At 33.1% G+C, this 24,765-nt stretch overlaps 3 protein-coding genes across 6 annotated transcripts; 1 reads left to right on the plus strand and 2 right to left on the minus strand.

Moving 5' to 3' along the window:
• The first annotated feature begins 327 nt into the window (after positions 1-327).
• Positions 328-5,906, plus strand: LOC137829636 (uncharacterized). Its single transcript, XM_068636485.2, has 5 exons — positions 328-381; positions 835-1,101; positions 2,502-2,584; positions 2,875-4,606; positions 5,141-5,906. Exons 2-5 carry the CDS (start codon positions 924-926, stop codon positions 5,830-5,832), a joined length of 2,685 nt encoding a protein of 894 aa, XP_068492586.2. The 5' UTR covers positions 328-381; positions 835-923; the 3' UTR covers positions 5,833-5,906.
• Positions 5,907-8,587: 2,681 nt separating this feature from the next.
• On the minus strand, positions 8,588-14,211 carry LOC137827690 (casein kinase 1-like protein 10). The gene is made up of 14 exons (XM_068633952.2): positions 13,456-14,211; positions 13,324-13,364; positions 12,648-12,717; positions 12,355-12,503; positions 12,169-12,264; positions 11,122-11,192; positions 10,690-10,751; positions 10,502-10,565; positions 10,342-10,426; positions 9,972-10,098; positions 9,816-9,889; positions 9,675-9,726; positions 9,294-9,430; positions 8,588-9,197 (listed from the first exon to the last, which is right to left on the minus strand). Exons 1-14 carry the CDS (start codon positions 13,529-13,531, stop codon positions 8,919-8,921), a joined length of 1,383 nt encoding a protein of 460 aa, XP_068490053.1. The 5' UTR covers positions 13,532-14,211; the 3' UTR covers positions 8,588-8,918.
• A 2,951-nt stretch (positions 14,212-17,162) lies between these two features.
• Positions 17,163-24,559, minus strand: LOC137827786 (uncharacterized). 4 transcript variants are annotated; one of them, XM_068634106.2, is made up of 14 exons: positions 24,298-24,559; positions 23,035-23,270; positions 22,449-22,623; positions 22,251-22,334; positions 21,925-22,166; positions 21,597-21,816; positions 21,253-21,332; positions 21,063-21,147; positions 20,363-20,494; positions 20,168-20,281; positions 20,024-20,071; positions 18,927-19,011; positions 18,143-18,199; positions 17,163-17,644 (listed from the first exon to the last, which is right to left on the minus strand). In XM_068634106.2, the coding sequence occupies exons 2-14, from the start codon at positions 23,247-23,249 to the stop codon at positions 17,544-17,546; spliced, it is 1,638 nt and encodes a 545-aa protein (XP_068490207.1). In that variant the 5' UTR covers positions 23,250-23,270; positions 24,298-24,559; the 3' UTR covers positions 17,163-17,543. The 4 variants fall into 4 exon arrangements, with proteins under 4 accessions (XP_068490207.1, XP_068490208.1, XP_090160541.1 ...); XM_068634107.2 differs by having other exon boundaries at positions 23,035-23,267; positions 24,298-24,495; XM_090304415.1 differs by lacking the exon at positions 24,298-24,559 and adding an exon at positions 23,926-24,085.
• Between the last annotated feature and the right edge of the window lie 206 nt (positions 24,560-24,765).

A 24,765-nucleotide genomic window follows, 5' to 3' on the forward strand; every position in this document is an offset into this window, starting at 1 on the left:
TTATTTCATAAAATATTTTCCTATTTGATAAATATGATATTATCAACATAAACAATACTGAATTTAAGTTTTAAATATCAAATTGCAAAATTAAAAAGGAAAATATGATGAAGAAATTATCGTTTTCTTTGGTTGTCTTCATATTAGTCTCCCTCTAATTCTTGTCTGTCAGAATTCACCAAAATTTAATTTTTACACTCTAATTTTTTTTTTTAACTTTCTAAGATCAATTTTACACCACTTATTTTATCTGTCACGTGTCAGGGCTAGAATTACAGAATTAACATATTTTTATATATATGTCACTTTCTTTTTCACTATCAATACACATTCATCCTTGCACAAGCCAATATTTTCGGTCCTTGCTATGGATATATTGAGGTAAGGTTGTTCTATGATCATAGATGCATGCATATCTAAATTGCTAATACAAGGGATTAACACACAAAGGTTAATGGTGATGATATGGGAAAAAAAAATTCTAATATAGATCTGAAATTGAATTTTCTGATTCATTCTCTTCGTTTTCCTCAACGATCTAGAAATTCTTCGATCTCAAGAATTCTTAGAAATTTGTTACATTTCTCTGGACACATAACAGAAAATGTCAGAAATTGTGGATAAGGTTTGTTCTTCCCTGTTCTTGTTTTTTCTTCAAACATATATTGAACTCTACATTATTCACTGGTAATCAATGTTGGGGTCTTATTGTTGTAACACCTGAAACAATTTTTTTTCTTCTAATTTTCTACGTAACCAGGTGATACAAAATTGAGCAGTGTAATAATTCTACAAGTTGATGACACTAAACTTCTAGAATTACTCGTTTACCAGGTTAATTATTGATATTTTTCTTGGTGACATGGATCACGTGTGTGACACTTGATCTCCTAAATCAATCATCACTCTGAACCTGGACAGCTATGGGGAAGAGAATTCCTGAGAAAGAGTATGCATTGCCGAGTAGAAATGGTAATAGTAGTCATCATACTCACCCAGGACGAGTTTGGGGAATTCTTCATGTCCTAAAGTACCACCATTGGCGTCAGGTGAAGAGAAGGCTTACACACAGAAGACATGATAGTGGAAGACATGATGAAAGTAAGTCATAAGTTTACCCTTTCTTTGGAAGATCTGATCAAAGGAAAAAGCATGTTATAGCACCACTACATAAGTTGCAAATCTAACTAGGTTAGCTCTAAAATGTGTATAAATTTTGTGCCGTGTTCTTACATTTATTAAGAAAGGAAACAGACACACACAAAAAAGTGAGGTCAAACCAAAAACAATAAGAAAATCTAAAATATTGAAATCCACACTTACTTCACCAAAAGTAAAAAACAATATAAGGAGCCAATCCTCTAAAGGAAAAACAGAAGTTCTCAAACCATGAGCAGCTAAACCATCAAAACGCTTATTTCCCTTCAATATATGAAAATCTGAAATGTATACTCTTACTGAACTCTAAAGCATCATGTCATATATTGCTTAAATTCCAAGAATTTAAATTTCCATCATAAAAAAAATTCATAGCAAAACAAAGAATCAGTCTCAATCAAGAGGTTAGTAATCCCTTTTGAATAGTAATCTGAATAGGTTGTATAACTCTCATAAGCTCTACTTCAAAGGCTGATTGTACTTGTATAACTCCCATAAAGATACCACCACATGCTGATTTATTTCTATGCTCAGTGTAGGCTTCATCTGTATTGCATTTGATTTATACTGTTTCAAGGGGAGTCCAATGTACTTGGATAATTTTATTATTTGTCCTGCAAGTTGTTTTGCACATAAGTACTGCTATATGTCTGGTTGATTCAAACCAATTATTTGGACGATTGTTTCTTACTTTATTTTCTCTTTATATAAACTTGTGTGGCTATGATATAATGTAGAACATCAAAAAGCCTTTTCCTTAGGAAAGGTTGGTTACAAAGATCACAGTGCTATTGGACTTAATTAAAGACATTTTTTTTTGTCTCATTCGCTTTTCAGAAGCCCAGTAATCATTCAATTTATTCTCTTTGCGTATACTTCTAGTGACCTTCTTTGTTGTGTCTACAAACCTACTTAGCCAATTTTTTTGTCATCTTTTTCTCAATTGGTGTTACACCAATATCTGCTCCTTGATAGTAATTTCATATCTTGTTCTTTTTTTTTAAAAAAATGTGGTAGATTATAGAGACACCTCAATACTACTTGACATTACATCAATAGCACGCTGGGTTGCCACTCGTGATTATGAAATCCTATCTTTTTTGTGTAGCCTTACATCCATTTGAACATTTTCATTTCTACTACTCACATTTTATTCGTGTTGATCCTTTAAAGGCAAATATTTACTATGATAGAGTGCAAGATAAAGTTTACCAGATTATAGCACATGACACCACAAAAAGGAGAAAAAAAATAGAACCATTGGTTTATTCTGACAGTTTTTGTTGACATGTCAATGTTTCTGTTTCAACTTCACAAACGCCAAAATTTCTTTTGCTTTGTAGGAGCTGAAAGGCCGGGGACATCTGATGATTCTGGGCTTAACTTTATGCCAGAGCATTGTACGCCAGGTACAGAGTTATCTGATGTAAGTAAACGAGAATACTTTGGTTGCTTTCAGTATATTTTTGTGTTGTTGCTTTTCTTTTGGGTGTTTGAGACTTTTGCGTGAAGCTATCAACCATTATTGCATTCATTTTTCCATCTAGAATGCTTATTTTGTTATTAAGTAGATCTTATTCACTGTTGAGTGTTACCCATTCTAATACTGACTTTGTCATCGTGCATTTTTTGGACCATTATTACATCCTTGTTTTGTTAACAGTGTGTTGATAAAGGGAACATGTTGAAAGTAGCATCTAATTTAATGTTTTCTAGGTTGAAGAAAAGCTGGTACAGTCCTCTTCTCCAACCAAAAGTTCTATCAAATCCCGATTGAAGTCACTTCTCAGTGAAGATAAAAGGAAAGGTCGACACAAGAGAAGTTCGACTTGCCCTGCAAAGTCACAACTGCAACTAGCTCACGCTGATTCTGTTCACAACTTGGAGGTTGACCCACTTAGCGAATTGTTATTAACTGTTGAGACCCCTGAACCAGTTCTAAAAACCTTTCAGAACCATCTTGCAGCTGGCACACTGGATGTGTTATCACCAGTTTTCTCTGACAAACCAATTGCCAACATTGAAAAATGTGTAGATTGTGGCACAATGTTTTCTAGTGACAATTTGGAACAAAGCAAGATTCATAAGCACTTGACCTGTCCTAATCAAGGTGGCCCGGAAGAGAAGTTGTTCAATGCGAAGATACTTACAACTGATGCTTCACCCCATCTCTTCAAGGACTTTCTTGATGCATTGGATGTGATAAACGAAAACAAGAACTTTCTATTAGAATATATACAGGATCCAGGCTCTCCTTTGCCATTTCACACTCACAATCAACAATCTTTGAATGCTAATATGAGACGAGCCAGATCTCTTTCATTTCCTGTATCAGCCTCATCATCAGGAAAGAAAGATTCTGATCCAGGTCAACTCATAAACAAAATGATAGATGATCTGTTAATTGTAGAAAAAGAAAAGCTACAAACTCAAAGTAACATGCCAAATGAATCCATGCATGGCTCTTTGGAAGATTCTCACCAACAGTCCATACCATCGGGTTCTTCGCATAATTCCGATGAAGTAGGTGAAAGAGATTCTAATTCGTCATCAGTTTCACCCCAGGTTCCCAACAATGTGAGAACTAGGCATTTCAGGGATCTTAGAAAGAAGATGAGGCGCATAATTGAAGAGGGAAGAAATGAAAGGCATCGCATTACCATGGATGCTATACTTGACAAAATTCCTCGGGGAAAGAGGCTTACAAAAAATGTGAAGAAGTTGGTTCATGACATGTCCAAAGACAACACCGTCAATGGGGAAGGTGAAGAAAGTTCAACAAGTGGTTTTGGGAGCCGTCTCTCTTCTATGTCCTTCGACAAGCGTCAACGATCACCCATGAGGAATTCTTCTCTAAAAGAATCAATTGGAAGATATTCTCAGTTGTACGAGACTTGTTTTCATAGTGAAGCCAAGTATCCTCAGGTTGAAAACTCAAGAATGAAAGAAGAAGAGAGAAATTCTATATTGAAGACCCCAAAATCCTTCAAAAGGTTTCTTTCAATGCCTAATTTGAAATCTTACTTTCACCTGAATGAGGAGCCTTCTTTCCTTTTATCCCCCCAGAACTCAATGAAGAGATATGTAGATAGAAACATCAGCCCAAATGACATTGATCATCACCATTGGAGGTCTAACCATAGTGATGATTCAAAAAGTCAAAATTTTCCACCTACACTTCCTAATAACACAAATCAAGAAACCAGCTTGAATGCTGACCAAAAGCAACTGCTTGTCAGGAGTGCTTCAAAATCAGGAATAGAATTTAATACTGAGGAAAAGGAAGAAAAGATCATAGGAATTGAAGGTTTAGAAAACTTGAGAGACGGTGGACAAGACATTGGAGCCGAAACAGATACTTGCCCAGCGGAAGCTAACTCGGTCTTCTCTTCTGATACCAGCTTTCTTGACGTTTCATTTGATCTGGAGAACTTAGACATTCCCGAAGGTATATTTGGTCTTTTAATACTTGAATATTTCATTTTGCATCCCCAACTTTTAACTTACCATGTTCCTATTTCTCCATGTCTGCATTTTGTGTGTCTAATGTTTTTAAGGACAAAACTTTCATGTATTTCTTAGAAGTTTTGTTATGGTTGTTGTCCAATTAGAATTGAAATTTTTATCTTAATTGGTCACCTACTAAAAAGTTTTCATTAAAAGTCAACATAATTTACAGAGTTAAAACAAACTTTTTAAGAGATGGATTTTGTGTGTCACTATCAATGTGGAGGAAATGGCTTGTAGTCCAATTTTACATTAGATACTTGAAATACTTCAACTGTTCAAATTCTATAACAAAAAATTCAACTTTAATTTAATGTTTCTGCTAATGATAAGCTCAGTTAGTTTACTGTGAATCAGTCATTCCTTTTCAAAACTCAATCAATACATTTTCTGTATAAACTTACACAACCTGAACATAGTTGCATGGCTGCAGTGGTTGGTTTTATATTTCTACTAATATTAATACCTTGTACAGAAGAATTAAACTCAGAATTAAAGCAAGGGCAAGATGCTGAATTGGATCAAATGGCAGAGCAACAAAAGGCTGAAGAGGATCAACCGGAGGAGGGTGAAAATGTTCAAAACCTTGGAACTCTAAGCAGAAGCTTCAACTATGAAATTCCATGTATTGAGGTTGATCCAAGTAATGAAGCTGCATTTAATTATGTGAGAAAGGTTTTAGACCTCTCTGGTTTCACTGGCCATGATTCCCTAGGGATATGGTTTTCTGATAACCAACCAGTTGATCCTTCAGTATATGAAGAATTGGAAGGTTGCTTGCTTCTTGATCCAGATTGTTCTGGTAACAGAGGAGAAGGTGGAGAATGCAGTCACCTACTTCTGTTTGATATAGTGAATGAGGGATTGTTGGAGATTTTTGGAAGATCATACAACTATTATCCAAGACCTTTGTCTACTCTCTCCCGTGTTCATCCACTGCCAACAGGAGAAAAAGTTCTCTATAATGTGTGGAAACTTATTAGCTGGTATATGAACTCAACAATATTTGATCTTTACACATCATTGGATTATTATGTGAGCAAAGATCTATCAAAATATGATGGGTGGATGAATCTCCAATTTGATTCTGAATGTGTGGGGCTTGAGCTAGATGACTTGATTTTTGATGATCTTTTGGAGGAAATGATATTCACCCAATTAACCTAGGTTTTACAAGATCGGTATGTTCTCCATACTATGATTAAATTTTTGTATAAGAGTTAATGTAGCTTCTACTTCTACTGTTATTCTTCTTTATCCAATTTCTTTTGAGTGAATACTTGAAGCCAATGCATCCGTATATTAATTAATAATTTAAATATATTTTTATTCGAAGAAATTCATCAATTTTTAATTCTTACAAAAGTGTTATGATTTTGGTTATTTAAAATTTGTAAGCTTAATTTAAATTTTATCACAGTTCTTATTATTTCACGAATTTTATCATTTTTTTGGGTATATTTCACTATCTGGTTTTTTATATTTACTTATGATATATGTTTCTTTTTCCTGCATATTCTACATCATGTTTTTCAGTTTATACCTTTAACAATCATAGTGGTAACAAAACCATATTGCTCTAAAAATATTGTGTAGAATTCTTTTTATAACACATTGATTTCTTAATAATTTACTAGATTGGTCAAATATACGAAGACTAAAAATATAAAGTAATATGTGAAAATTACTGAAGTAAGTCAGTAGGTTAAAATAGTAAGTCCGTGTCACTTTTTATAATGGGACAGGGACCGGCCCACACAGTCTATTCCACATTGTCATTTCTGATTGGGGGCAAGACAGCTTCTTCCTGCACCTCCATTTCTTCCTGCACCTCCATGACTTCTTCCGGCACCTCCATACTAAATAAACATTTACTTTTATACCCTTCAGTAAAAATATTAAAATATTAATTTAACCTACTTTAATCTCACTTTCTCTTTCTCTTTCTTACCTTCTTTGATTTCACTTCTCAGACCCCCTCCCACCTCTTTCCTTTACACTTCCATTCCATCTCTGTTAAATTCTCATTCTTCATCATTAAGGATGCACAGTGCTCTCTTCACAGGTGAGTAATTTTACTGATTTTAATTTTGAAATGTAATCTGGGAAGCATTTGAAATGCATGTATGTTCTTCACACAATAGGAACCGGATTACGTGAGTTTTTGAATTGTATACTGGATTACGTAATCCAGTAGGTTATGGGTTTTTCAGAAATTCTGAATTACATAATTCGGTAGAGTTTTTGATTTTCAGAAGTTTCGAATTATATAATCCGATATAATAGGATAGAATGAGTTATGGATTATGTAATCCGGTATAGTTTAAGTTCAATGATTTTCGGATTACGTAATCCGGTGTGTATGATTTGAGTTCCGGATTACTTAATCAGGTAGGTTTGTTTTATTAGGTTTCGATTTGTGCTAATCCGGAAATTGTAATATTGGTGTTTTATTTTTTATCTTTTTATTAAAGGACAATTTTGAAATTTTAAAATTTTATGGAGTTGCAGAAGAAATCATGGAGACGCAGGAAGAAGCTGTCTGGGGGCAATCATTTTTTGTATGGCAAATTATGCCCGCACCCCTATACATTCTTTACCTCCAATGTATTTTATTTTTTTTTAATTATAACCGTATCCTTCTGATGTTAAGATTTTCCGTTGTTCTCTTATTTTCTTTTTCATTTCTTTTTGTGTACACCGGATTTTAAAATCCCCTGACTATAATATATATTATGGATTTTTTAATCCATAATATATTTTAAGATCCAAAAATATTTTTCACATTATACAATTCATAATATATATTATAATATTCAAAAAAATAATTTTGGATCCAAAAATACCTTTCAGATTTTACAATCCATAATACATATTATAGTAAGTTACGGATTGTATAATATGAAACCTGGAAATACCTTCCAAGTTTTATAATATGGAATGATTTTCTTAAAGAAAAAAAATGTAGGTTTTTATTTGAAAGGTATTTCTAAATCTAGAAGGCTTAAATAAAATAACTCTAAATTATAAAATACATAAAGTATTTCCAAAATGAGTTTCTTAATAAATATACATTCCAAATTCTATAATCCGTAATATATTCTCTTAAAGAAAAAATATTTTAGATTTTAATTTCTCAATCTAAAAATACAATATGGATTCTATAATTGGAAAGATGTAAATAAATAAATAAAAATACATTTTTGAATTGTAGAATTGAAAAATGTATTTTTTTTAAGGACAATTATCTTTTTGTCTACCTAGGAGAAGTTAAGGAGGTGTATAAGAAAAAAAAATGAAGAAACAGCCTTATATGTAACATGGTGTGAATTTAAGGCAAATGCTTTGCACCATATCAATTCCAACATGCACCCAACCTCTTATTGAAAATGATAAAAATATCCTTTCAAAATAATGAAAAATTCCTTCCAGAACCTTTTATCCAGAAATATTCCAGATTTAGATATCTGGAACATATTTCTGAATTCTGAAAATTTTTATTCAAAATGCATTTTTAATTTTGTGTTCTGGATTTTTTTTATCCAGAATGTATTTTTTTTATTTTTAAATTATATTTACTATTCCAAATTTTTAAATCCGGAATAAAGATAATTTTGGAAATTTAGAAAAATAATAGGCTGCAGGTTAGAATTGATATGGTGCATGAAGAAATTGCCTGAATTTAATTCTTACAATGTACGACCTTTCCTCACATGTTTTCGTGTGAATTTGAAACATCATCCCAGGCATCATATCCAGTGAAAGTGCATAATTGGATCCCAGGCATGGGTCAAATTGGCTACATGCTCGTAAGGGCATTTTCATTCTCGTTTTCATTATTGGAACCAATAATGTCATTCCCTTAAATGTACATTAGAATGAAATCCTCTGGTTACGAAATATGAATAGAAAGGTACAAAACTTCCAAAAGCACTTTTGCAGATTCTTTTCCATTCCTTTAACAGAAAAATAGAGAATGATGTATTTATTACAACTTACAAGTAGCCATATTAACAACTTACTTAAGTAACATAGTATCTCTTCATGAATGGGTCCATGCTGAAATAATCATGGAAGAACATCCGAAGAGGTATAAGAGTCTTTCAAATCTTCAAGAAGAAGTTTGAACGAGCTTTAGCCTCAATATTGGATGGAAATATACAGAGTAATCAACATTTGTAGACATCTCAGATGAAAGTATCAGCGCAGAACTAAGACCCTTGACACAATAAATCTTCTGATCACGAAGTGCTTCATTTCCTTTTTCCCGTACCAAGTGACAGGAGTTCAAAGCTCCTGAGGGCATCGTCACGGCCAAGTCTTGTCCCTGAAGCCCGAGTTAGAGATGTTTTAGACTCAGAACCAGCTTGAAGTCTCTGAGTTGTTGATAGTCTGCCACTGCTTGAGACCAGTCGGCTAACGCGGCTTTCACTGGGCTCGCCAGAAGAGCTTGGTCGGCTGCTTGACAAGACAGGCTTTTTTGAAGAACTGCCATTACGAGAAGAACTACGAGGCCTCTCAGAATCAGGTTGCTGCAAAGGATAACAGGACTAAGTATAAGAGTTCCATAAAAGTTTGAGGCTAACATTCATATCATACACACAGAAAACAATGACTAAGATACTAACCACATCTTTGGACGACGATGGGACATCATCGGAAGACCTATGCCTAGAATGATCACCATGCAGACCAAGTCCTGAGCCATTCCTCCTCGCAAATGCCTCAACTGCACCAGAGAATCTATCTCGAATATCTGGTACCGCTGAAATATACATATAGATGTCATTAGCTGATGAAAACCTTTTTCATACAATTTGTATAATTTAAATAAAACTATTCTTTGTCATGCACAGCGTACAGACAAATATTTTGAACAGGACAAAATAATCGGATTCAAACATGATGAGAATAAAGCTCATAAGCATGAAGAATAATAAATAGAACTTTAAGGACTATGAACACAAGTAACAACAGTTGCTATTGGAAAAACTGTAGACAGATGAAACCTGAAGGCCGTTCTCCTGATTGCCCTGGGTTTATGACTGGTTTCCCACTTGGCTGTTGAAGATGCGGAAAACAAATAATTAAAAAGAACCTTAACTTTTGCTAGAAAAATAATGAAACTACGCTAGCTAAGAAGAACTAACTCGAGCTCTAGAGCTGGATCCAATTTGTGGATACTTCAACATTGTCCAATCAAATACATAGTCAAACTGATAACCTGCGAAAGCAAGAATTTCATAGCCTTAGAGAATTTTCATTAGTCACAAGGAAACATTAAAGTTCATATGTGCAAAGTTAACCTTCTCGGATGAATAGGTCCCGAAAGAGTCTCTTAAGATAAGAATAATCGGGCTTATCTTCAAACCGCAACGATCGGCAATAGTGGAAGTATGATGCAAATTCCATTGGATAGGACTTGCATAGGACCTGTCTCAGAAACCCATACAATAAATTCTTTACAACAGACAATACAAAAGAAAAAATTAATTAATTGCACAACCAATTATACTTGGGTAAAGAAAAATATTTCCAGAAAAATGCCAGCACTGAACAAATTCTACTAATGAATAAATCATCAAAAAACATTAATCATTATAATATAAATAAACACCAAATTTTCTAATTATTAAAAATTTCACATAAAAACTGCTTGTGAGCAAGTAACAACACCTCTATTGGAGTAAGCATCTTCTTTTCACTTATCTTGTCATACTTTTGCTTTTTAGTGCCAGCTTTCAAGCCTTGCCATGGGAGACTGGAACACAAAAGCCAAAAATGTTAAAATATAACAGATTATTGCAGAGAAAAAAAAAACAGCATTTTGACTGACCTTCCTCTCAAAAAATACATGAGCACATAACCAAGAGATTCTAGATCATCTCTTCTGCTTTGCTCTGCACGAATTATCAGAACAAGATTGTTATAAATTTATATCCATTTTGACTTTTAAAAAGCTTAAGAAAAATTTATTGATTAGAAGCTGCACGCCGCAAACCCACAATCAATAACCTCACTCACCAACTCCAAGATGAGTATTAACACTTGCATAACGAGCAGTGCCAGTGAGGTTTTTGTTTTCCCTGAAAATAAAAATAAAGTACAATGATCATTCACAAAAGAAAAGGAATGTCTAGGATGATAACTATCATACACACACACATATATATTAATAAAGGATACAAGTTGGGCAGAAGACATGTGAAGACCACAAGGGTGCAGGTTCAAGTTTTGGTATTTTATTCTGAATTGGTTCAGGTTCAAAACTAGTAAAACTCAAATTCCACCCATCAGTTTAATCCCTACTAAACACCACAGCTATCTGATAGAAAAGTTATGTGATGTGTCTTGGGTATATGTAGTACATATTGTATTGGGTTTTCTATGTATACTGAAGGAACGAAATGAACACAAGCTGCAGAGCCTGCCCAAACAAAATCTCAAAATTATTACCTGTATGGTATATGCTTATGTGTTTGAAGATCCCGGTACTTTTTTGCAAGGCCATAATCAATTATGTATACCTTCAAATTATAAAAAAAAATCAGAAAAAAAAGGAAGATAAAGCAACCAACTTAGTTTTTTAATGCTTGACACCTGTCTGGCAGAAAAACAAATTCAAAGATTCATTGTAAATTAACCTCCCTTTTCTTTTACAAACTTTGAGTTTATGACATTGTTAGGGCCTGATTTGTTTGGAAGCCTTCATACCTTACCTGATTTATAATGGTCTAACTATGGCCTCACAAAGAATAGAAACACTGGAACAAAACAATGCATTGTACAAGTAGGAAAACTTCCCTAAAGAAGGTTTACAGTAGGAGAAATAAGGCAGAGAACAGATACTAGAATACTAAGGAGTGAGCAGCAGTAGTTACAACCCAGTAGACAATGAATTGTATAAGTCAGAATTAGAGGAGCATAAACAGTGTTTGCTCAACAATTAATCGTAACAGTCAGTAGAGAATAATAGGGATCAACCAATAGACAAGATATTTGGCACACAGGAGATAATAAATATGAAGCAGGAAGCAGGAAAAGTTAGTAGGTGTGTGTTGTGAAAGGATTCGGCTTGTGAGAGTCCATGTCTCTCCAATACTGGGGTAGGAGTATATTTTCCCCCTGTATTCTTCATCCTCTCTTTGTCATTGTATTTCACTAAAACAGAGATTCTGGGTAAAAGAAATTTTATCTCTTCATAAGTTGTGATAAAGTTTTTATCAATATAATTATGATAAACAGATAAAGGTAACCTTGTTTACACTTACAGCATTCAAGTTCTGAATAATAAATTTCATATCCAATGGCTACTACACAAAACAGATCACTAGAAATTTAAAGCAACATTGAAGTCTCCATATATCCTTACTGTGAAAACAATTTGATCATAATCTTAAATCGTAACTGAAACTACTTCAAAATACAAGTGGGATGCCACTCACTCATAAACACCCAACAGGACAAGGCTTAATTAAAATAAATGCGGCATACACAAAATACCTGATTTGCCTTCCGGCCTAAACCCATTAAAAAGTTGTCAGGCTTTATATCTCGATGCAGAAAACCCCGGGAGTGCATGTACTCAACTCTGTTTATCTAGGTGAACCAAATAGAAGAAAAGAGTAAAAATACAGCAGCAGCTATCTGTCCAAAGTATAATTTAGTTGAAATTAAAGCCATGCTTACTAGCTGATCTGCCAGCATCAGAACTGTTTTCAGAGATAATTTCCTATTACAATAGTTAAACAAGTCTTCAAGACTTGGCCCAAGGAGGTCAATAGCCATGACATTGTAGTCACCCTCACTTCCAAACCATTTTAGATGGGGTATACCAGCTTCAAAAACAAAATTAAAAGAGCTCATAGCCTAATTTCACTTCATGACAGTAAAGTATAGTAAAGAAATGCATGTCTAACCTGCAAGAAAAGATGTTGAAAGTACAAATTGGAAAAAAAAATCGTGAAAGGATGAATACTTACTTCCCCCTTGGAGAAGCATATACAATTTAGACTCATAGTGAAGCTGGGGATGCTTGGTCTTCACAGGTTCCTGTTAAACCAAGAGAATTGAGCACCAAATAAACGCCCATTAACAGTGAAGCATGAAACAGCGTGTCAAACAAAACATGCAAATCAAATCTTAGACTGCAATATTTTTTATCCTTTCCCATTTGCCAATATATACAAATACAGTCTAATAATCATTTAAGACATTTTAGGCAAGTGACACTGGAACATTACATACAGGTATAAAAACAATCTCCGATCAGTGATATACCAACTGAAAAGCATATGACCCTTCAGTTTATTGTTATAACTCTATGTATTTTTCATGGCTGCCAGATGTGCCACGGAGGAATTTGCCAATCCCCTTTAAAATATCCAATCAACAATAGTGATCCTAAATAAAGCCCTTTCTTATAAAGGTAACCTCTCACGTAACACACGGCAAAAGAAGCATGCATAAATCACAATACCCGCAAATATTGCCCTATGCCCTAGCTGAAGGTCAAGCCACCAGCAAACAAAAGCCTACCAATCACTTCAGTTGAACAAAAAAAAAGATCTATGTTCTATGAAAAACAAATATTATAGAAATAAAATATCAAGCATTTCACATTCCCAAAACCTAATAGAACTCAAAAACTGCACTCACTAGCTTGACAGCCACTTCCTCTCCACTTTGTACATTAACACCTGAAAAAAAAAACAAAAATACCAGAAGATCAAGAAAGATGTGAATTCCAAATACTAATGTTACAAAAACAAAAATACTCTGCATACTAACCTAAGTAAAGCTCTCCAAACGATCCACTCCCAATCTTCCTACCGAGCTTGAATTTTCCACCAATAACATGATCCATGATACAAACCCAATCTCCTGATCCTTGTTAAATTACAAAAACACTCTACTACGCAACTCAAACAAAAATTATTTTTTTTTTGCCTATTCCGAGTATCTCATCAACGATTGAGTTATTTACAGCACAATCTCAGATCCAACGAGATTTGCCACTAACCCAATGATCCGAAAGTATATTTAATAACTCAAAATTTCAGGCTATGCTAATCCCAATACCGTAAAAATCATAAGAAACAAGTTTTGATCAACAGAAGTAAGATCGGGAACCAGAATCTACAAAACACCCATTGCGATTCTGGGGTCGTTCAAAGAAACCCTTTTTCCTCTTCTACGAGGAAAAGAGATCGAATGGCGAGAAGGGTGGGAAAAGAACGGAGTAACAGTGAGTAGAAAAACTAAATTATGTTCTACAGCGGCGAATAGTATGAAAAAAATGCAGTAATGTAGAAGGAAGAAGAATCTAATAGGTACGATATTATCGGGCAAAGAGGGGTGATAGATTTAGCATCAACCTTCGGATCTGTCTGTGAGGACAGGGAGTAGATTTTGTAGGAAAAATTTCAGATTCGGAAAAAAAGAAAAGAAAAGAAAGTGATATGAGAGATAGAGAGAACATAGAGAGGGCAACTTCATCCTTTACCGTATCAATTTTAATCTCCACCCTATCAATTTTTCAAATTTTTTAAAATTATCTTTTACTCTGAATTTAAAAATTGAAATTCAAAAAATATAATTTAAAAATCAAAATTTTGTTTTAGAAAAAAATCTAAAATGTAAAAAATATATTCTGAAACACAAAATTTAAAAATGTATTTTAAAACAAATTAAAAAAATGTGTTCGAGAAATGTATTTTGAAAAAAATATATATAACACAAAATCCTGAAAATACAATCCAAAAAAAATCCAAAATTTAAAAATATATTCTGAAAATTTAAATTTAAAATATTTTTAAAAAAAATCTAAAAATATTTTTTATTCACACCTTCTTTTAAGGTTATTTTTGTTATTTCAAAAATATATTTTTATTATTTTCAATGATAAATTGATTGCAGATTAGAATTGATATGTATAGATAAAAAAATTTACCCATAGAAAGAATAACTAATGTGAGGTTGGAGGAGGAAAAAAAATGGGCGACTGTCCAAACTAAACCCACTCACCATATTATTTATATATTAAATTATTATTTATGCATTTAAAAAGTTAGTTCTTTTAAATTTGAATCCATGAAATAAAATATAACCAACCATATATTTTTGTAAAAAATAGTCATTAATAAAAAGTGTGACATTCAAGTGAAGAATTTATTTATGGTTTTGAAATTTATAATTTATTTAAATTTATCTTTAATTTACTTATATAAATGGTTAAAAGTTTGTTGGAGTCTATCTATGCGATAGAAAATTTGTGTTTTTTTTTATTGTGTACAAAAGTTCATTAAATCAAACTAATTAATTTATGATCTAAGGAACTAGAGAAAATCGAGGGAAAAAAGGATTTTCTGAATACAAGTATAAAAATAGTTAAATTTATGAGAGAAATAACTTGTCACCTTTGTGATTCTCTCACATGTGACATTACAATTGAGCCTAAAGTCTTCTTCTCTATGACTAGAATTCTAGTCGCGTTGAGTTTTTAAGCATAATTTTGTAGTGATTAAAGCTTATATTATATTTTATTTAAAGAACTTCTCATTTTTCAACTTGTGAGTTTTATTAACGCGGTTCTTACCTATATGATTAACGTTCATATTATTATTTTATTAAAGAACTTTTCAATTATTAACAGCCACCTACTTTGGTCCATATTACGAGACACATTCTATATGATCCATTTTATAAAGCACTTTATACTTCTAATAATATATTTATTTATTTTACTTATTTGTCTTTATTAATTACTTTTGGTATATAGTTTGGAGTTTATCTTTATCGAGGAGAGATATAAGTTGAACTTTAATTCAAGTGAAATATTATTATATGGATGTCTCAATCATTAGTACAAATTTCAAAATAAATATAGAGTTGATCGTTTTAAAGATAAAGTAGGTAAGACAATATAATTTTTTAGAAATGTATAAAAATGATTTAACTTATCTATTTGTTTGACAAACTTGAAACTCTCTCTTTCTTCCCATTTGAAGCCAACATCAATTTATCCCTTTATGAAAAAACAAAGGCAGAGATGCATGGGGTGTGATGGTTAGGACATGTGGTAGTTACAAGTAAGTTTTTGACACTCTCTTCCCTCTCTTCTTTCATGACATATCTTCTTGCAGTAAACATAACCAAATCTCCAACCTCAATGATTTTGTATGCATCAAATGCCTTCTTGATGTGGTTGATGTCACAATATATCATTGATAACAAAAATCCAAATGATGAAAAATTATAATGTACCTCTATAATATTTAAGGTTTTTGGTACATTTAACTCCTTAACCATTTGTAAATGTGTGAAGAAACCTCAACATTAAAGAAATTCTACATGATAATACATTTTCTGATCTGATAATCAACTCATCACCAAAGTATACATAAGACCTTTCACTACTGTCAAGAAAACAAAAACTTTATTTTCCTTTTAAATACACTCGTTTAACCTTTTGGTGGCTAGTGATGAACATTGGTGGTTAAGATAAGTTTTATAGTGTTTTTACTGGTGATGATTTTGTTTCTTATTTGTTTATTTTGCTTTAGAAACCACAAAATTAAAAAAAAAAAAACTAACGAGATGTAGAAATAGTATAAAACTAAAAAAAAAACTCCACGTTAAGAAATGTAGAATAAAACGAATCATCTTATCAATCTCTTTTACACACGCTTAAATGATGAATTATTCTCTCAAATATTGTGGATAAAAAAAAATTGAAGTATTCCAACAAAAAGGAATGTATAAGGATGCAATTGATGTTATTTTAAAAAGTGATACTATACTTCATTTAGATTATTTAATATTCTTAAAAAGATTAAAACTAATTTTTCACAATTAATATAGTAGTGCAGGAGAAGGTAGGAAGGTGGAGGTAAAATTGGCTATTTCTAATGAGCAAAACCCAAAGTAATATATTTTAAAAATTAATTACCTTTTTCTCAAAACATATTAAACTATTTCATCAAATATACTTTTTCCAAAAAAAATAAGATTTAATTATAAAATAGGATTATTTGATTAACTTGAATCCATTAGTTATTAATTAGAAGATCTATTGAATTAAAAAAACGTGAATAAACCACTAACCATCCATAAAAGTAAATTGAAGAATTGAATGAACTAAGATAATAGATAAGATTGATTTGGCTAAATGCTACTCATAATGTGTTGTGGAGGAATATATGTTCATTTCGCTAGATAAGTTACGAGGTTAGTTAGTCTCATCACCTCATTGGCATTTGCATTTAAAATTGATGATACCAACCCAATCTGTTGCAATGACTATTTTATGTTGAAGAAACAGTAAATAAGGTATTAATGTGGATTTGCAAACATTATGCGACAGGCCATGTTGACAAAATAGGTTATGAAGGGTGTCCCCCTCCCCCTTCCATAAAAGCCCATAAAAGGAATTGTGACATGAAGAAAAAATGAGCAGAAGGATTTAATTTGTAAAGATTAGAGCTTTTGAAGTGAGGTTGGAAAGAAAATGTTACCTTACAAAGCAATGAATTTGTACATGATAGTAAAAGAATCTGAGAATTGCACTTAATTACAAGAAATAACTTGGATTCTCAATACATTGCAGCTTGATAAATGATGAACAAAAGAATACAACACCAACAAAAAATGTAAAGAATATATACCTTTAAAGATTTTTTTTCTACAGACAAATATGCCAATCAACCAAAAACCCAGCTATCGAAAACGAAAAAGTTTCGGAGCCTTTGCTCCCATAACTATCCACACCAAACTAACAAAAGAATGTGGGAAAGACTGTAAAACAATCAGTATTAAACTCGGCTTCTGGTCATACCTGAATGGCCATGTAAAAGTTCTGTAAAATATAGTAATTCAGATCATTGAGATTCACTTTTCTCAGGAACTTCTGGTTGGGTGGGTAAGAATTTTAAGAAGCTCTCTTGGGCAGGTTGATTGGCAACAGTTGCTGATTCATCATCTGCAGCATGTGATTAGCTCAACTTAATAACCACAGACAAGACAGTTAAAACTTTCAAGCTTTTATGACTCAATGTTAAATAGCTGTTGTCTCTATATATAAAAGGGGAGGCATCTTTTTCCCTTCGCTCCTGAACTTAATTGTTCAATATCAATATTCTGCACATTTTTTCCCCGATCCAGGATCCAATTCAATTATTGTTGCCTTGAGAAAATATAAACGTATATTTGAATGTTTTTCCAGGAGTTGCTGATCTATTTAACACAAATATCGGTAGTTTATTATCATTAACATAACTTTTAAATTATCACCTGAAAAGAGGTTCAATATGCTAAAATTTCAGAGATGTGAGAAACAACACTGTAATACCATGAAGGGCGCATAGTTATACGATGGAGCTATTTGGTATCACATCATTACTTGAAGTGAATTACTAGATCTAAAGCAAATCAACACATATAGTGGGTACAAGGCATAAAACAACAAGCACATGATTACCAAATAGGGTCTTGATAGATGGCCGCTTAGATTTTGAGCTCTTCTTCTTCAATTCAGCTGATACACATCCATATTGTTTGTGAAGATTAGTGCAAAGATGAATCAATTTGGAAAAGAACAAAAAATTTGGTATGTAACGGGAGTAATTAAAACAACAAATGCGTAGCTCTTATAAGCATCAAGTTTCAGCAACATGATCTTCAATAAAATCACATTTTATTGAAAGTATAGTCAATTGGATGTATCAACAAGAATTTTTGCAAGTGGTAGCATTAACATGATATATATAGTTTTCTTTCTTCAGTAAGATGTACCATTTTTTTTCCACAGGCTTGTTGCATTAAAGGACACAATAAAATGGGTTTAAAAGGGCTGACAACTGTTGATAAAACTTAAAAAGTAAACACCAGTACATTAATTATTAGAAGGTAAAATGTTTGCACAAACTATGCAAAGTATTGTACAATCTCGCATGTTAAAACTAAGACACAGTTGAAATGTAAGTTTATCAAAGAACATTACTCCATAAAACCTAGCAATAAAAACTTCATGTTCTGCCCCCACAATAAAAAGCTCAATTAGACAAAGTAAAATACAACAAAATTGATAGAGCACAAAACCTTCCATTAGATTCACATTGTCACGAACAAAAACATATTAGAGTATTAGAAGCAATATCTTAAAGAGGAATTTTGAAATTTTCTTATTATTATAAAACAAAAATTATGAAAATGAGACAAAAGGGTTTAAGCAAAGCATAATACACGATTGAAAATGTACGAACCAATTTCAGGTAGTTGATCATCATTCACGATTTCAAAGTTCTTATATGTATACCCAACAAAGTTGACATCTTTAGACGACAGCATCTGCAGAAAATAACATGTCAAATCAAAAATCCAGACTTGGACATTCCTCATCAATACAAGTCATCAATGAATTTCAATAAATATGCATTTGTATTTAGAGTTGCTGTAACCAAAATTTGGGTAAAATCCCAATGCCATCATCTAAAGCAAATCTTTTTATCTAAAGTAAAGGGTTCCATTAATAGCTTGCCACTAGCATTACAACAGAAGTGATCCAAAGGAAGCTAATCAATCAAATGAACGTTAGTCAAACTATCCAAAGGACCTTAATTCTTACTTCTTACACCGCATGTTCTGTGAAAGATATTCATTGTTTCATATAGTAGTCAATAGCACACTATATCAGCACTACAGTGGGTAATGAAGAACAAGAGGAAGGCCGTCAAGAGAAAAGAGGGAAGCTAAGAAGGACGATCCTTTAATTGGGTTAGGAGGACATATGACTAAGGAAAAGGAGGCTTCATAACCAGAGGTGATCAATATATTCAATCTCGAGAAAAATTATGGAAGAACCCAAGTTGGACCAATTAATCCAAATTGAAGTGAACTACAATTAGGAACTTATTTAGGCCTGTTTGATATCCAATTAAGACATAGTTTTTAGACATATTTGGGCTTGTAGTTTGCTTTGAATTTTCTGTAATTGGGCCGTATGAGTGTTCATATGTGTGGTATAATTTATTTAGTTTGCATTATAATATCTAAAATAGCAATCATTCCGCTTCTTGTTGTAGCATAGAGTTAGACACTATACTGGTATCTGAGGATGATAAGCGCAGATAAGTAGTAGACAAACTACTAGATAGATAAATCTGAAAACGCACACATAGGGTAGGAGCATATAGCAGCAGTTCTACTATTTACACAACCTAATAATGTCACAACATATTAGTTAATCTTCAAAGAGAACTGGGATACTGAAAGTTCACGTAGTAAATATTGTGCCAGTTAAAAACGTCACCACAATTACCATCAACCAACAATTTTCAAAATTTCAATAACGAGAACTAACCTTTCTCCATGGGCCTGATTTTGAGGAAGGTTGAGTTTGGTTGTCAACCTACACATCAGTAGTAAATTAAGCAGCATGATACCTGTTAGTACAGACAGATAAAAACCACATCTATACCAATGAAAACAAACATGTATAATATACCTCTTCAAACTTCTCAAAATTTTGAGTATCTAATTCATCGTTAACCTCAGGAATAAAAGCAGCTTTCATTTGGTACAATTTGTCCCAGTCAATACCTTTGAACCACGGGTGAGCCTGGAAATAATAAACCAGCCAATTATGTCAACTGTAACCCACAGTAAACAATAGAATTCAGAAAATAACACACCACGACACCTTTATTTCATCAGCCCCTTTCGTTCCAAGCCTTTGGTCAACATTACATAGGAGTCTACTAATAAGATCCTTGGCCTCTGCTGAAAGTTTAACTTCTTCAGGAAATTTTAAATAATTTCTCCAATTTACTATCTGCAAATTTGAAGGTAACAGATACAACGTGATCATAATTGATGAAAGTAAAAGAAAAGAGAGTAAAAGGAAGACATACAAGGAATCATGACGGACATGTTACAAAGTATTATTAAACTAAGACATGCCATCTTTTATTACTAAAAAACATCAACACCAGTCAACAGATGAATGGTTCAAAATATATTGTGGGCACCCTCTACTATAAGGGGAAGAGAAGGGTAGATGGGGTAATAAGAATCGAAAGATTCAATTCTCAGGTTTAAGATATTGAGCAAACACCACTTTTTTTTTTCACACAGTGCCAAAAATTTTAAGCCTTTCAGATCAGAACTATCTTCAGGCAAAATATCAATGATAAGATCGTAAAAAATACTGGTGAGTGAGTGTTACTTATCATTTACGAATATAGGCTTTTCCTAGGCACAGGTAGGTACCTACCAAAATTCAGTGAAGTCAATGTCGTACACATGTCAAACCTTAAAGAATGTTCATCCTAATTCAACAACAGTTGATACTAATTCAAGGATATTCATCCTAATTCAACAACAGTTGATCCAGACATTACCTTTCTACAAGTCAACATTGGTTCATCTGAATAAAATGGAGGGTACCCCACTAGCATTTCATACATTATTGCTCCCAGAGACCACCTAGAAGCATCACCACAACCTCATCAGAACATATTGAAATAATATGAAGTTTAGAAAAACCAAGGAAACATCAAGGTATTTTTTAAAAGGAAAAGTAGATAATACCAATCACATTCCATGCCATATCCTTTCTTCAGAAGAACTTCGGGGGCAATATAGTCAGGTGTTCCAACTGTAGAATAGGCCTGCAGTAATGAAAAGAAAGAAATGCTTCAAATGCCATAGTTTGTCAAAACAAGAATTAGCACCTTGTCAAAACACAAGTGTGAGCAAGAGGTCGTCTCCAAATGTATATGCACAACGAAAAATATCTGTTTAAGAAAAATACATCTTACACTCAACAATGTTAATATACATAGTCAGTTAACAGGGTAAGAAGTAAATCGAACTCATAACCTGGATGTAGGCATAAAGCAGTAATGGCTGCTTATGTATATTGAGTGACTTACAAGCATTCGCCTATTTTTCTGCCAATGCTGTAGTTGCTCCTGTTGGCTTCTTTTAGGAGCCAAAGGGCGTCCGTCACTCTGAAGGGCTCCACTTCTGTTGCTTCCAATAGAGAAGTCCTTTTCCTGAAGATTACTGCAGTCCAGTGGTTTACATAATCCAAAGTCTGATAATTTCATGTGACCATTTCTATCTAACAGCAAGTTGTCAGGCTTGATATCTCTGGAATGCACATCAAAAATAGAATATTATACCTTTTCTATGTGCAAGAAAACAAGAACAGTGTAAGATTTTAATGGTGTAACATTAGCATTTGTAACTTGAGCTCACCGATGAATATAATTATGCTTATGAATTGACTCTATAGCTAGGACAGTCTCCCCAACATAGAACCTGGCCTCATCTTCCGTCAGTATATCCTTCCGCATGAGCAAAGTCATCATATCACCACCAGGAAGATACTCCATTATGAGATATAAGAACTCTTCATCTTGAAAGGAACAATAAAGCTTTACAATGCAATTGCTGTCAACTTCTGCAAGTAGATTCCTCTCAGCTTTTACATGTTCAACCTATCAGGGTTAAAAGGTAATCAATGAGTCTAACAAGGGCATATTCACTTTAACAATGAGAACGTGTCCTGATGATTTTGTTACCTGGCCTCTGCGAAGCATCTCTGATTTCTTAAGTTTCTTCATAGCATATACATGACCAGTCGCCTTCTCTCGGCATACTCTGACCTACACATAAGAAAAAAAAATTGCAGTCACAAATTATCTGGCAAATTTTTATAACATGCAAAAAATCAGAAACATAATATTTTTAACTTCAATGAAAATAAAGGTAGATTATACCTCTCCAAATGCACCCTTGCCAATCATAGTCAAGGGCTCAAAATCATCAGCCCCCATTTTGTGCCTCTTAAGGCGCATGTATTCCCTCTCCTTTTTCTCAAAATACTTGAGCAAATTGTTCTGCTCTTCCTCAGAGACTTCAGCATCTGCCAACTTTTTTTCTAGCATATTACGTCTGCAAGAATAATGTGTTTAGCCTTATTAAGAACTTACAACAATTACCATCTGCAGAAATTTTGTTCACACAATCTACCACAGCCCGTCAGAGTATAGGGCAATATGTGAAGAACAAAATTAAAAAAATTCTGCAGTGATGAGTAATCCATGTTTTGGATTTAGAAAAGTTTTACAGAACAATATATCAAGAACATCATACAAGATTATATTCCAATGTGAAAGATACTAATTTTCTCCTTATTTGGCTAGGACAATGAAAAGCAAGGACACTAAAGAAATCCCACATTTATATTTCCTGGGACATGCCTATAACTAAGTTAAAACAACTACTTTACATGGCAGAAACTTAGTCATCAGTTTAGATTATACAATCATAATGATCCAAAATATAAGATAGAAGTAAACGCACCGTTCCTTTCTCTCCTGCAAGTCCTTCATTTGTTTCTTATAATGGTTTTCTATATACTGCTTTGCAGCTTCAACCTTCTGTTTGGTCACATTTGAAGGTGCTACTTCATTGGTTGGTGGTTTTGACCCATCTTTTGCAATGCCTGTAGTTTCCTTGCTTTTTGAAGATCGTGTTTTGTCCTTTGGCTTTAACTTATTAAACCAGCACCTATCCATTTTGGAAATCTCTTAAGCCTGCTGTGTTATGCATTAAAAATATTAGAAGTTTTCTCAACCAATAACCACATTTTGCAAGCAATGAAAATCAAGAAGCCAATGTTCACCATATATGAATCCATAACGCTTACTTCTGCCCAAACATGAAAATAATGCTTACGAATAAACAAACTTAAACTTCCAACCAATTTTTTTTGCTGATCAGAGCAAAACTTCAACATTGAGTGAAAAAATACTCTGGAGTCACTAAATCAGAAGAAAACAAGTGAATGCTAACAAATGCAAATACAGAAAACGAAATTTAAGAGCTCATTTCATTTCATCTGTATTTGTTAGAATACAAATACAACACAAAGGGCATAAGAGTAATTACAATAATACAATGTCAACTGGAACAAATTGATAGAGAGAGTGAGGAAATGCAGTACTATGAATATAATTAACCTAAACATTGCAAAGTGGGACAATCAGCCATGAAGTTCAAAAAATGGAACCATTAGCTAAGATACGCATTTAACAAATAATTAGACTTCAAAACCTTGATCAAACTTGCAATGCTAGAAAACTGCCGGAAACAAATTAATCATGTGCTGTTTAGTTCAAAACAGTTAAACTGGACAATTGAAGCAGAGGTACACTTTCAGATTTCTCAAAAGCTTAAAAAAAACATAGAAACCATGGAATTCAAAGGTGCAGCCCCGATCTTCGGTCCAAGCAGCGATCCCCATATATTCATCAAGCACACTCTATTGCAAACAGTACAAGTCAAATCTCTTAAATGGGTAAACAAAAACAAGGTCAAATTACAATCTTGAACAACCACAACGACCCCGTCACTGTCACCAACGAAAAAAATTTGACTTTCACTTCACTTCTCATTGTACTAACCAACCAACCAAACAAACAAACACACACCCAAAAGGCAAGAATTAAAATTGAAGATACCCATCATCGAAATCGAAATCAAAAGGAATTAAGAAACACTTGAAGAAGCACAGCAACATGAAATTCGGATGGAAAAACCAAAAGGGTGTTAGAAGGGAAAAACCTGAAATTGAGAGGAATCAGGAGGTTGTGGCATGTGGGAGCGAAAGAAGTGAGTCAGATAGAGCGAAAGAAAGTGTAGAAAGAGAACTGAAAGAGCCGAGATTATCGGTGTGAAGAAAGAAGGTGGAGGGAGAAAGAGAGAGAAAGAAAGAGGACCACTTTGCGACCATCATTTCCTTGCCCCATTCATTCCCTCGTTTGCTTTTTTTTTTTTTTCTTTTATATATATTTTTTATGTTAAAAAGTTGTGAACCTCTTTATTTTCTACCATCCAATGATAGTTCTATATAAGTTTTTTTAAGAGTGTTATAACATTTTATTTCATACTATACGCAGTGAAATGGATTAAATTTTAATATAACTTCATATATTCTTCCATAACAGAACATTTCATTTTATACTATACATTTAAAAGATGGGTTAAATTTTAATTATTTTTAATGTGTATCACTTCATATATTTTTCCATA

The sequence above is a fragment of the Phaseolus vulgaris genome, chromosome 7 (assembly GCF_051622355.1).
Source record: "Phaseolus vulgaris cultivar YP4 chromosome 7, ASM5162235v1, whole genome shotgun sequence".
Lineage (NCBI taxonomy): Eukaryota > Viridiplantae > Streptophyta > Magnoliopsida > Fabales > Fabaceae > Phaseolus > Phaseolus vulgaris.

Coding starts and splice junctions, on each gene's coding strand:
- LOC137829636 (XM_068636485.2), top strand. CDS start 924: ATGGGGAAGAGAATTCCTGAGAAAGAGTATGCATTGCCGAGTAGAAAT. Junction 1,102..2,501: donor TAGTGGAAGACATGATGAAA/GTAAGTCATAAG, acceptor TTTGCTTTGTAG/GAGCTGAAAGGCCGGGGACA. Junction 4,607..5,140: donor GAACTTAGACATTCCCGAAG/GTATATTTGGTC, acceptor TACCTTGTACAG/AAGAATTAAACTCAGAATTA.
- LOC137827690 (XM_068633952.2), bottom strand. CDS start 13,531: ATGGATCATGTTATTGGTGGAAAATTCAAGCTCGGTAGGAAGATTGGG. Junction 13,365..13,455: donor GTTTGGAGAGCTTTACTTAG/GTTAGTATGCAG, acceptor TTTTTTTTTCAG/GTGTTAATGTACAAAGTGGA. Junction 10,427..10,501: donor ATGTATTTTTTGAGAGGAAG/GTCAGTCAAAAT, acceptor TTTGTGTTCCAG/TCTCCCATGGCAAGGCTTGA.
- LOC137827786 (XM_068634106.2), bottom strand. CDS start 23,249: ATGGATAGGTGCTGGTTTAATAAGTTAAAGCCAAAGGACAAAACACGA. Junction 22,167..22,250: donor AGATGCTTCGCAGAGGCCAG/GTAACAAAATCA, acceptor TAACCCTGATAG/GTTGAACATGTAAAAGCTGA. Junction 20,282..20,362: donor AAGGGGCTGATGAAATAAAG/GTGTCGTGGTGT, acceptor TATTATTTCCAG/GCTCACCCGTGGTTCAAAGG.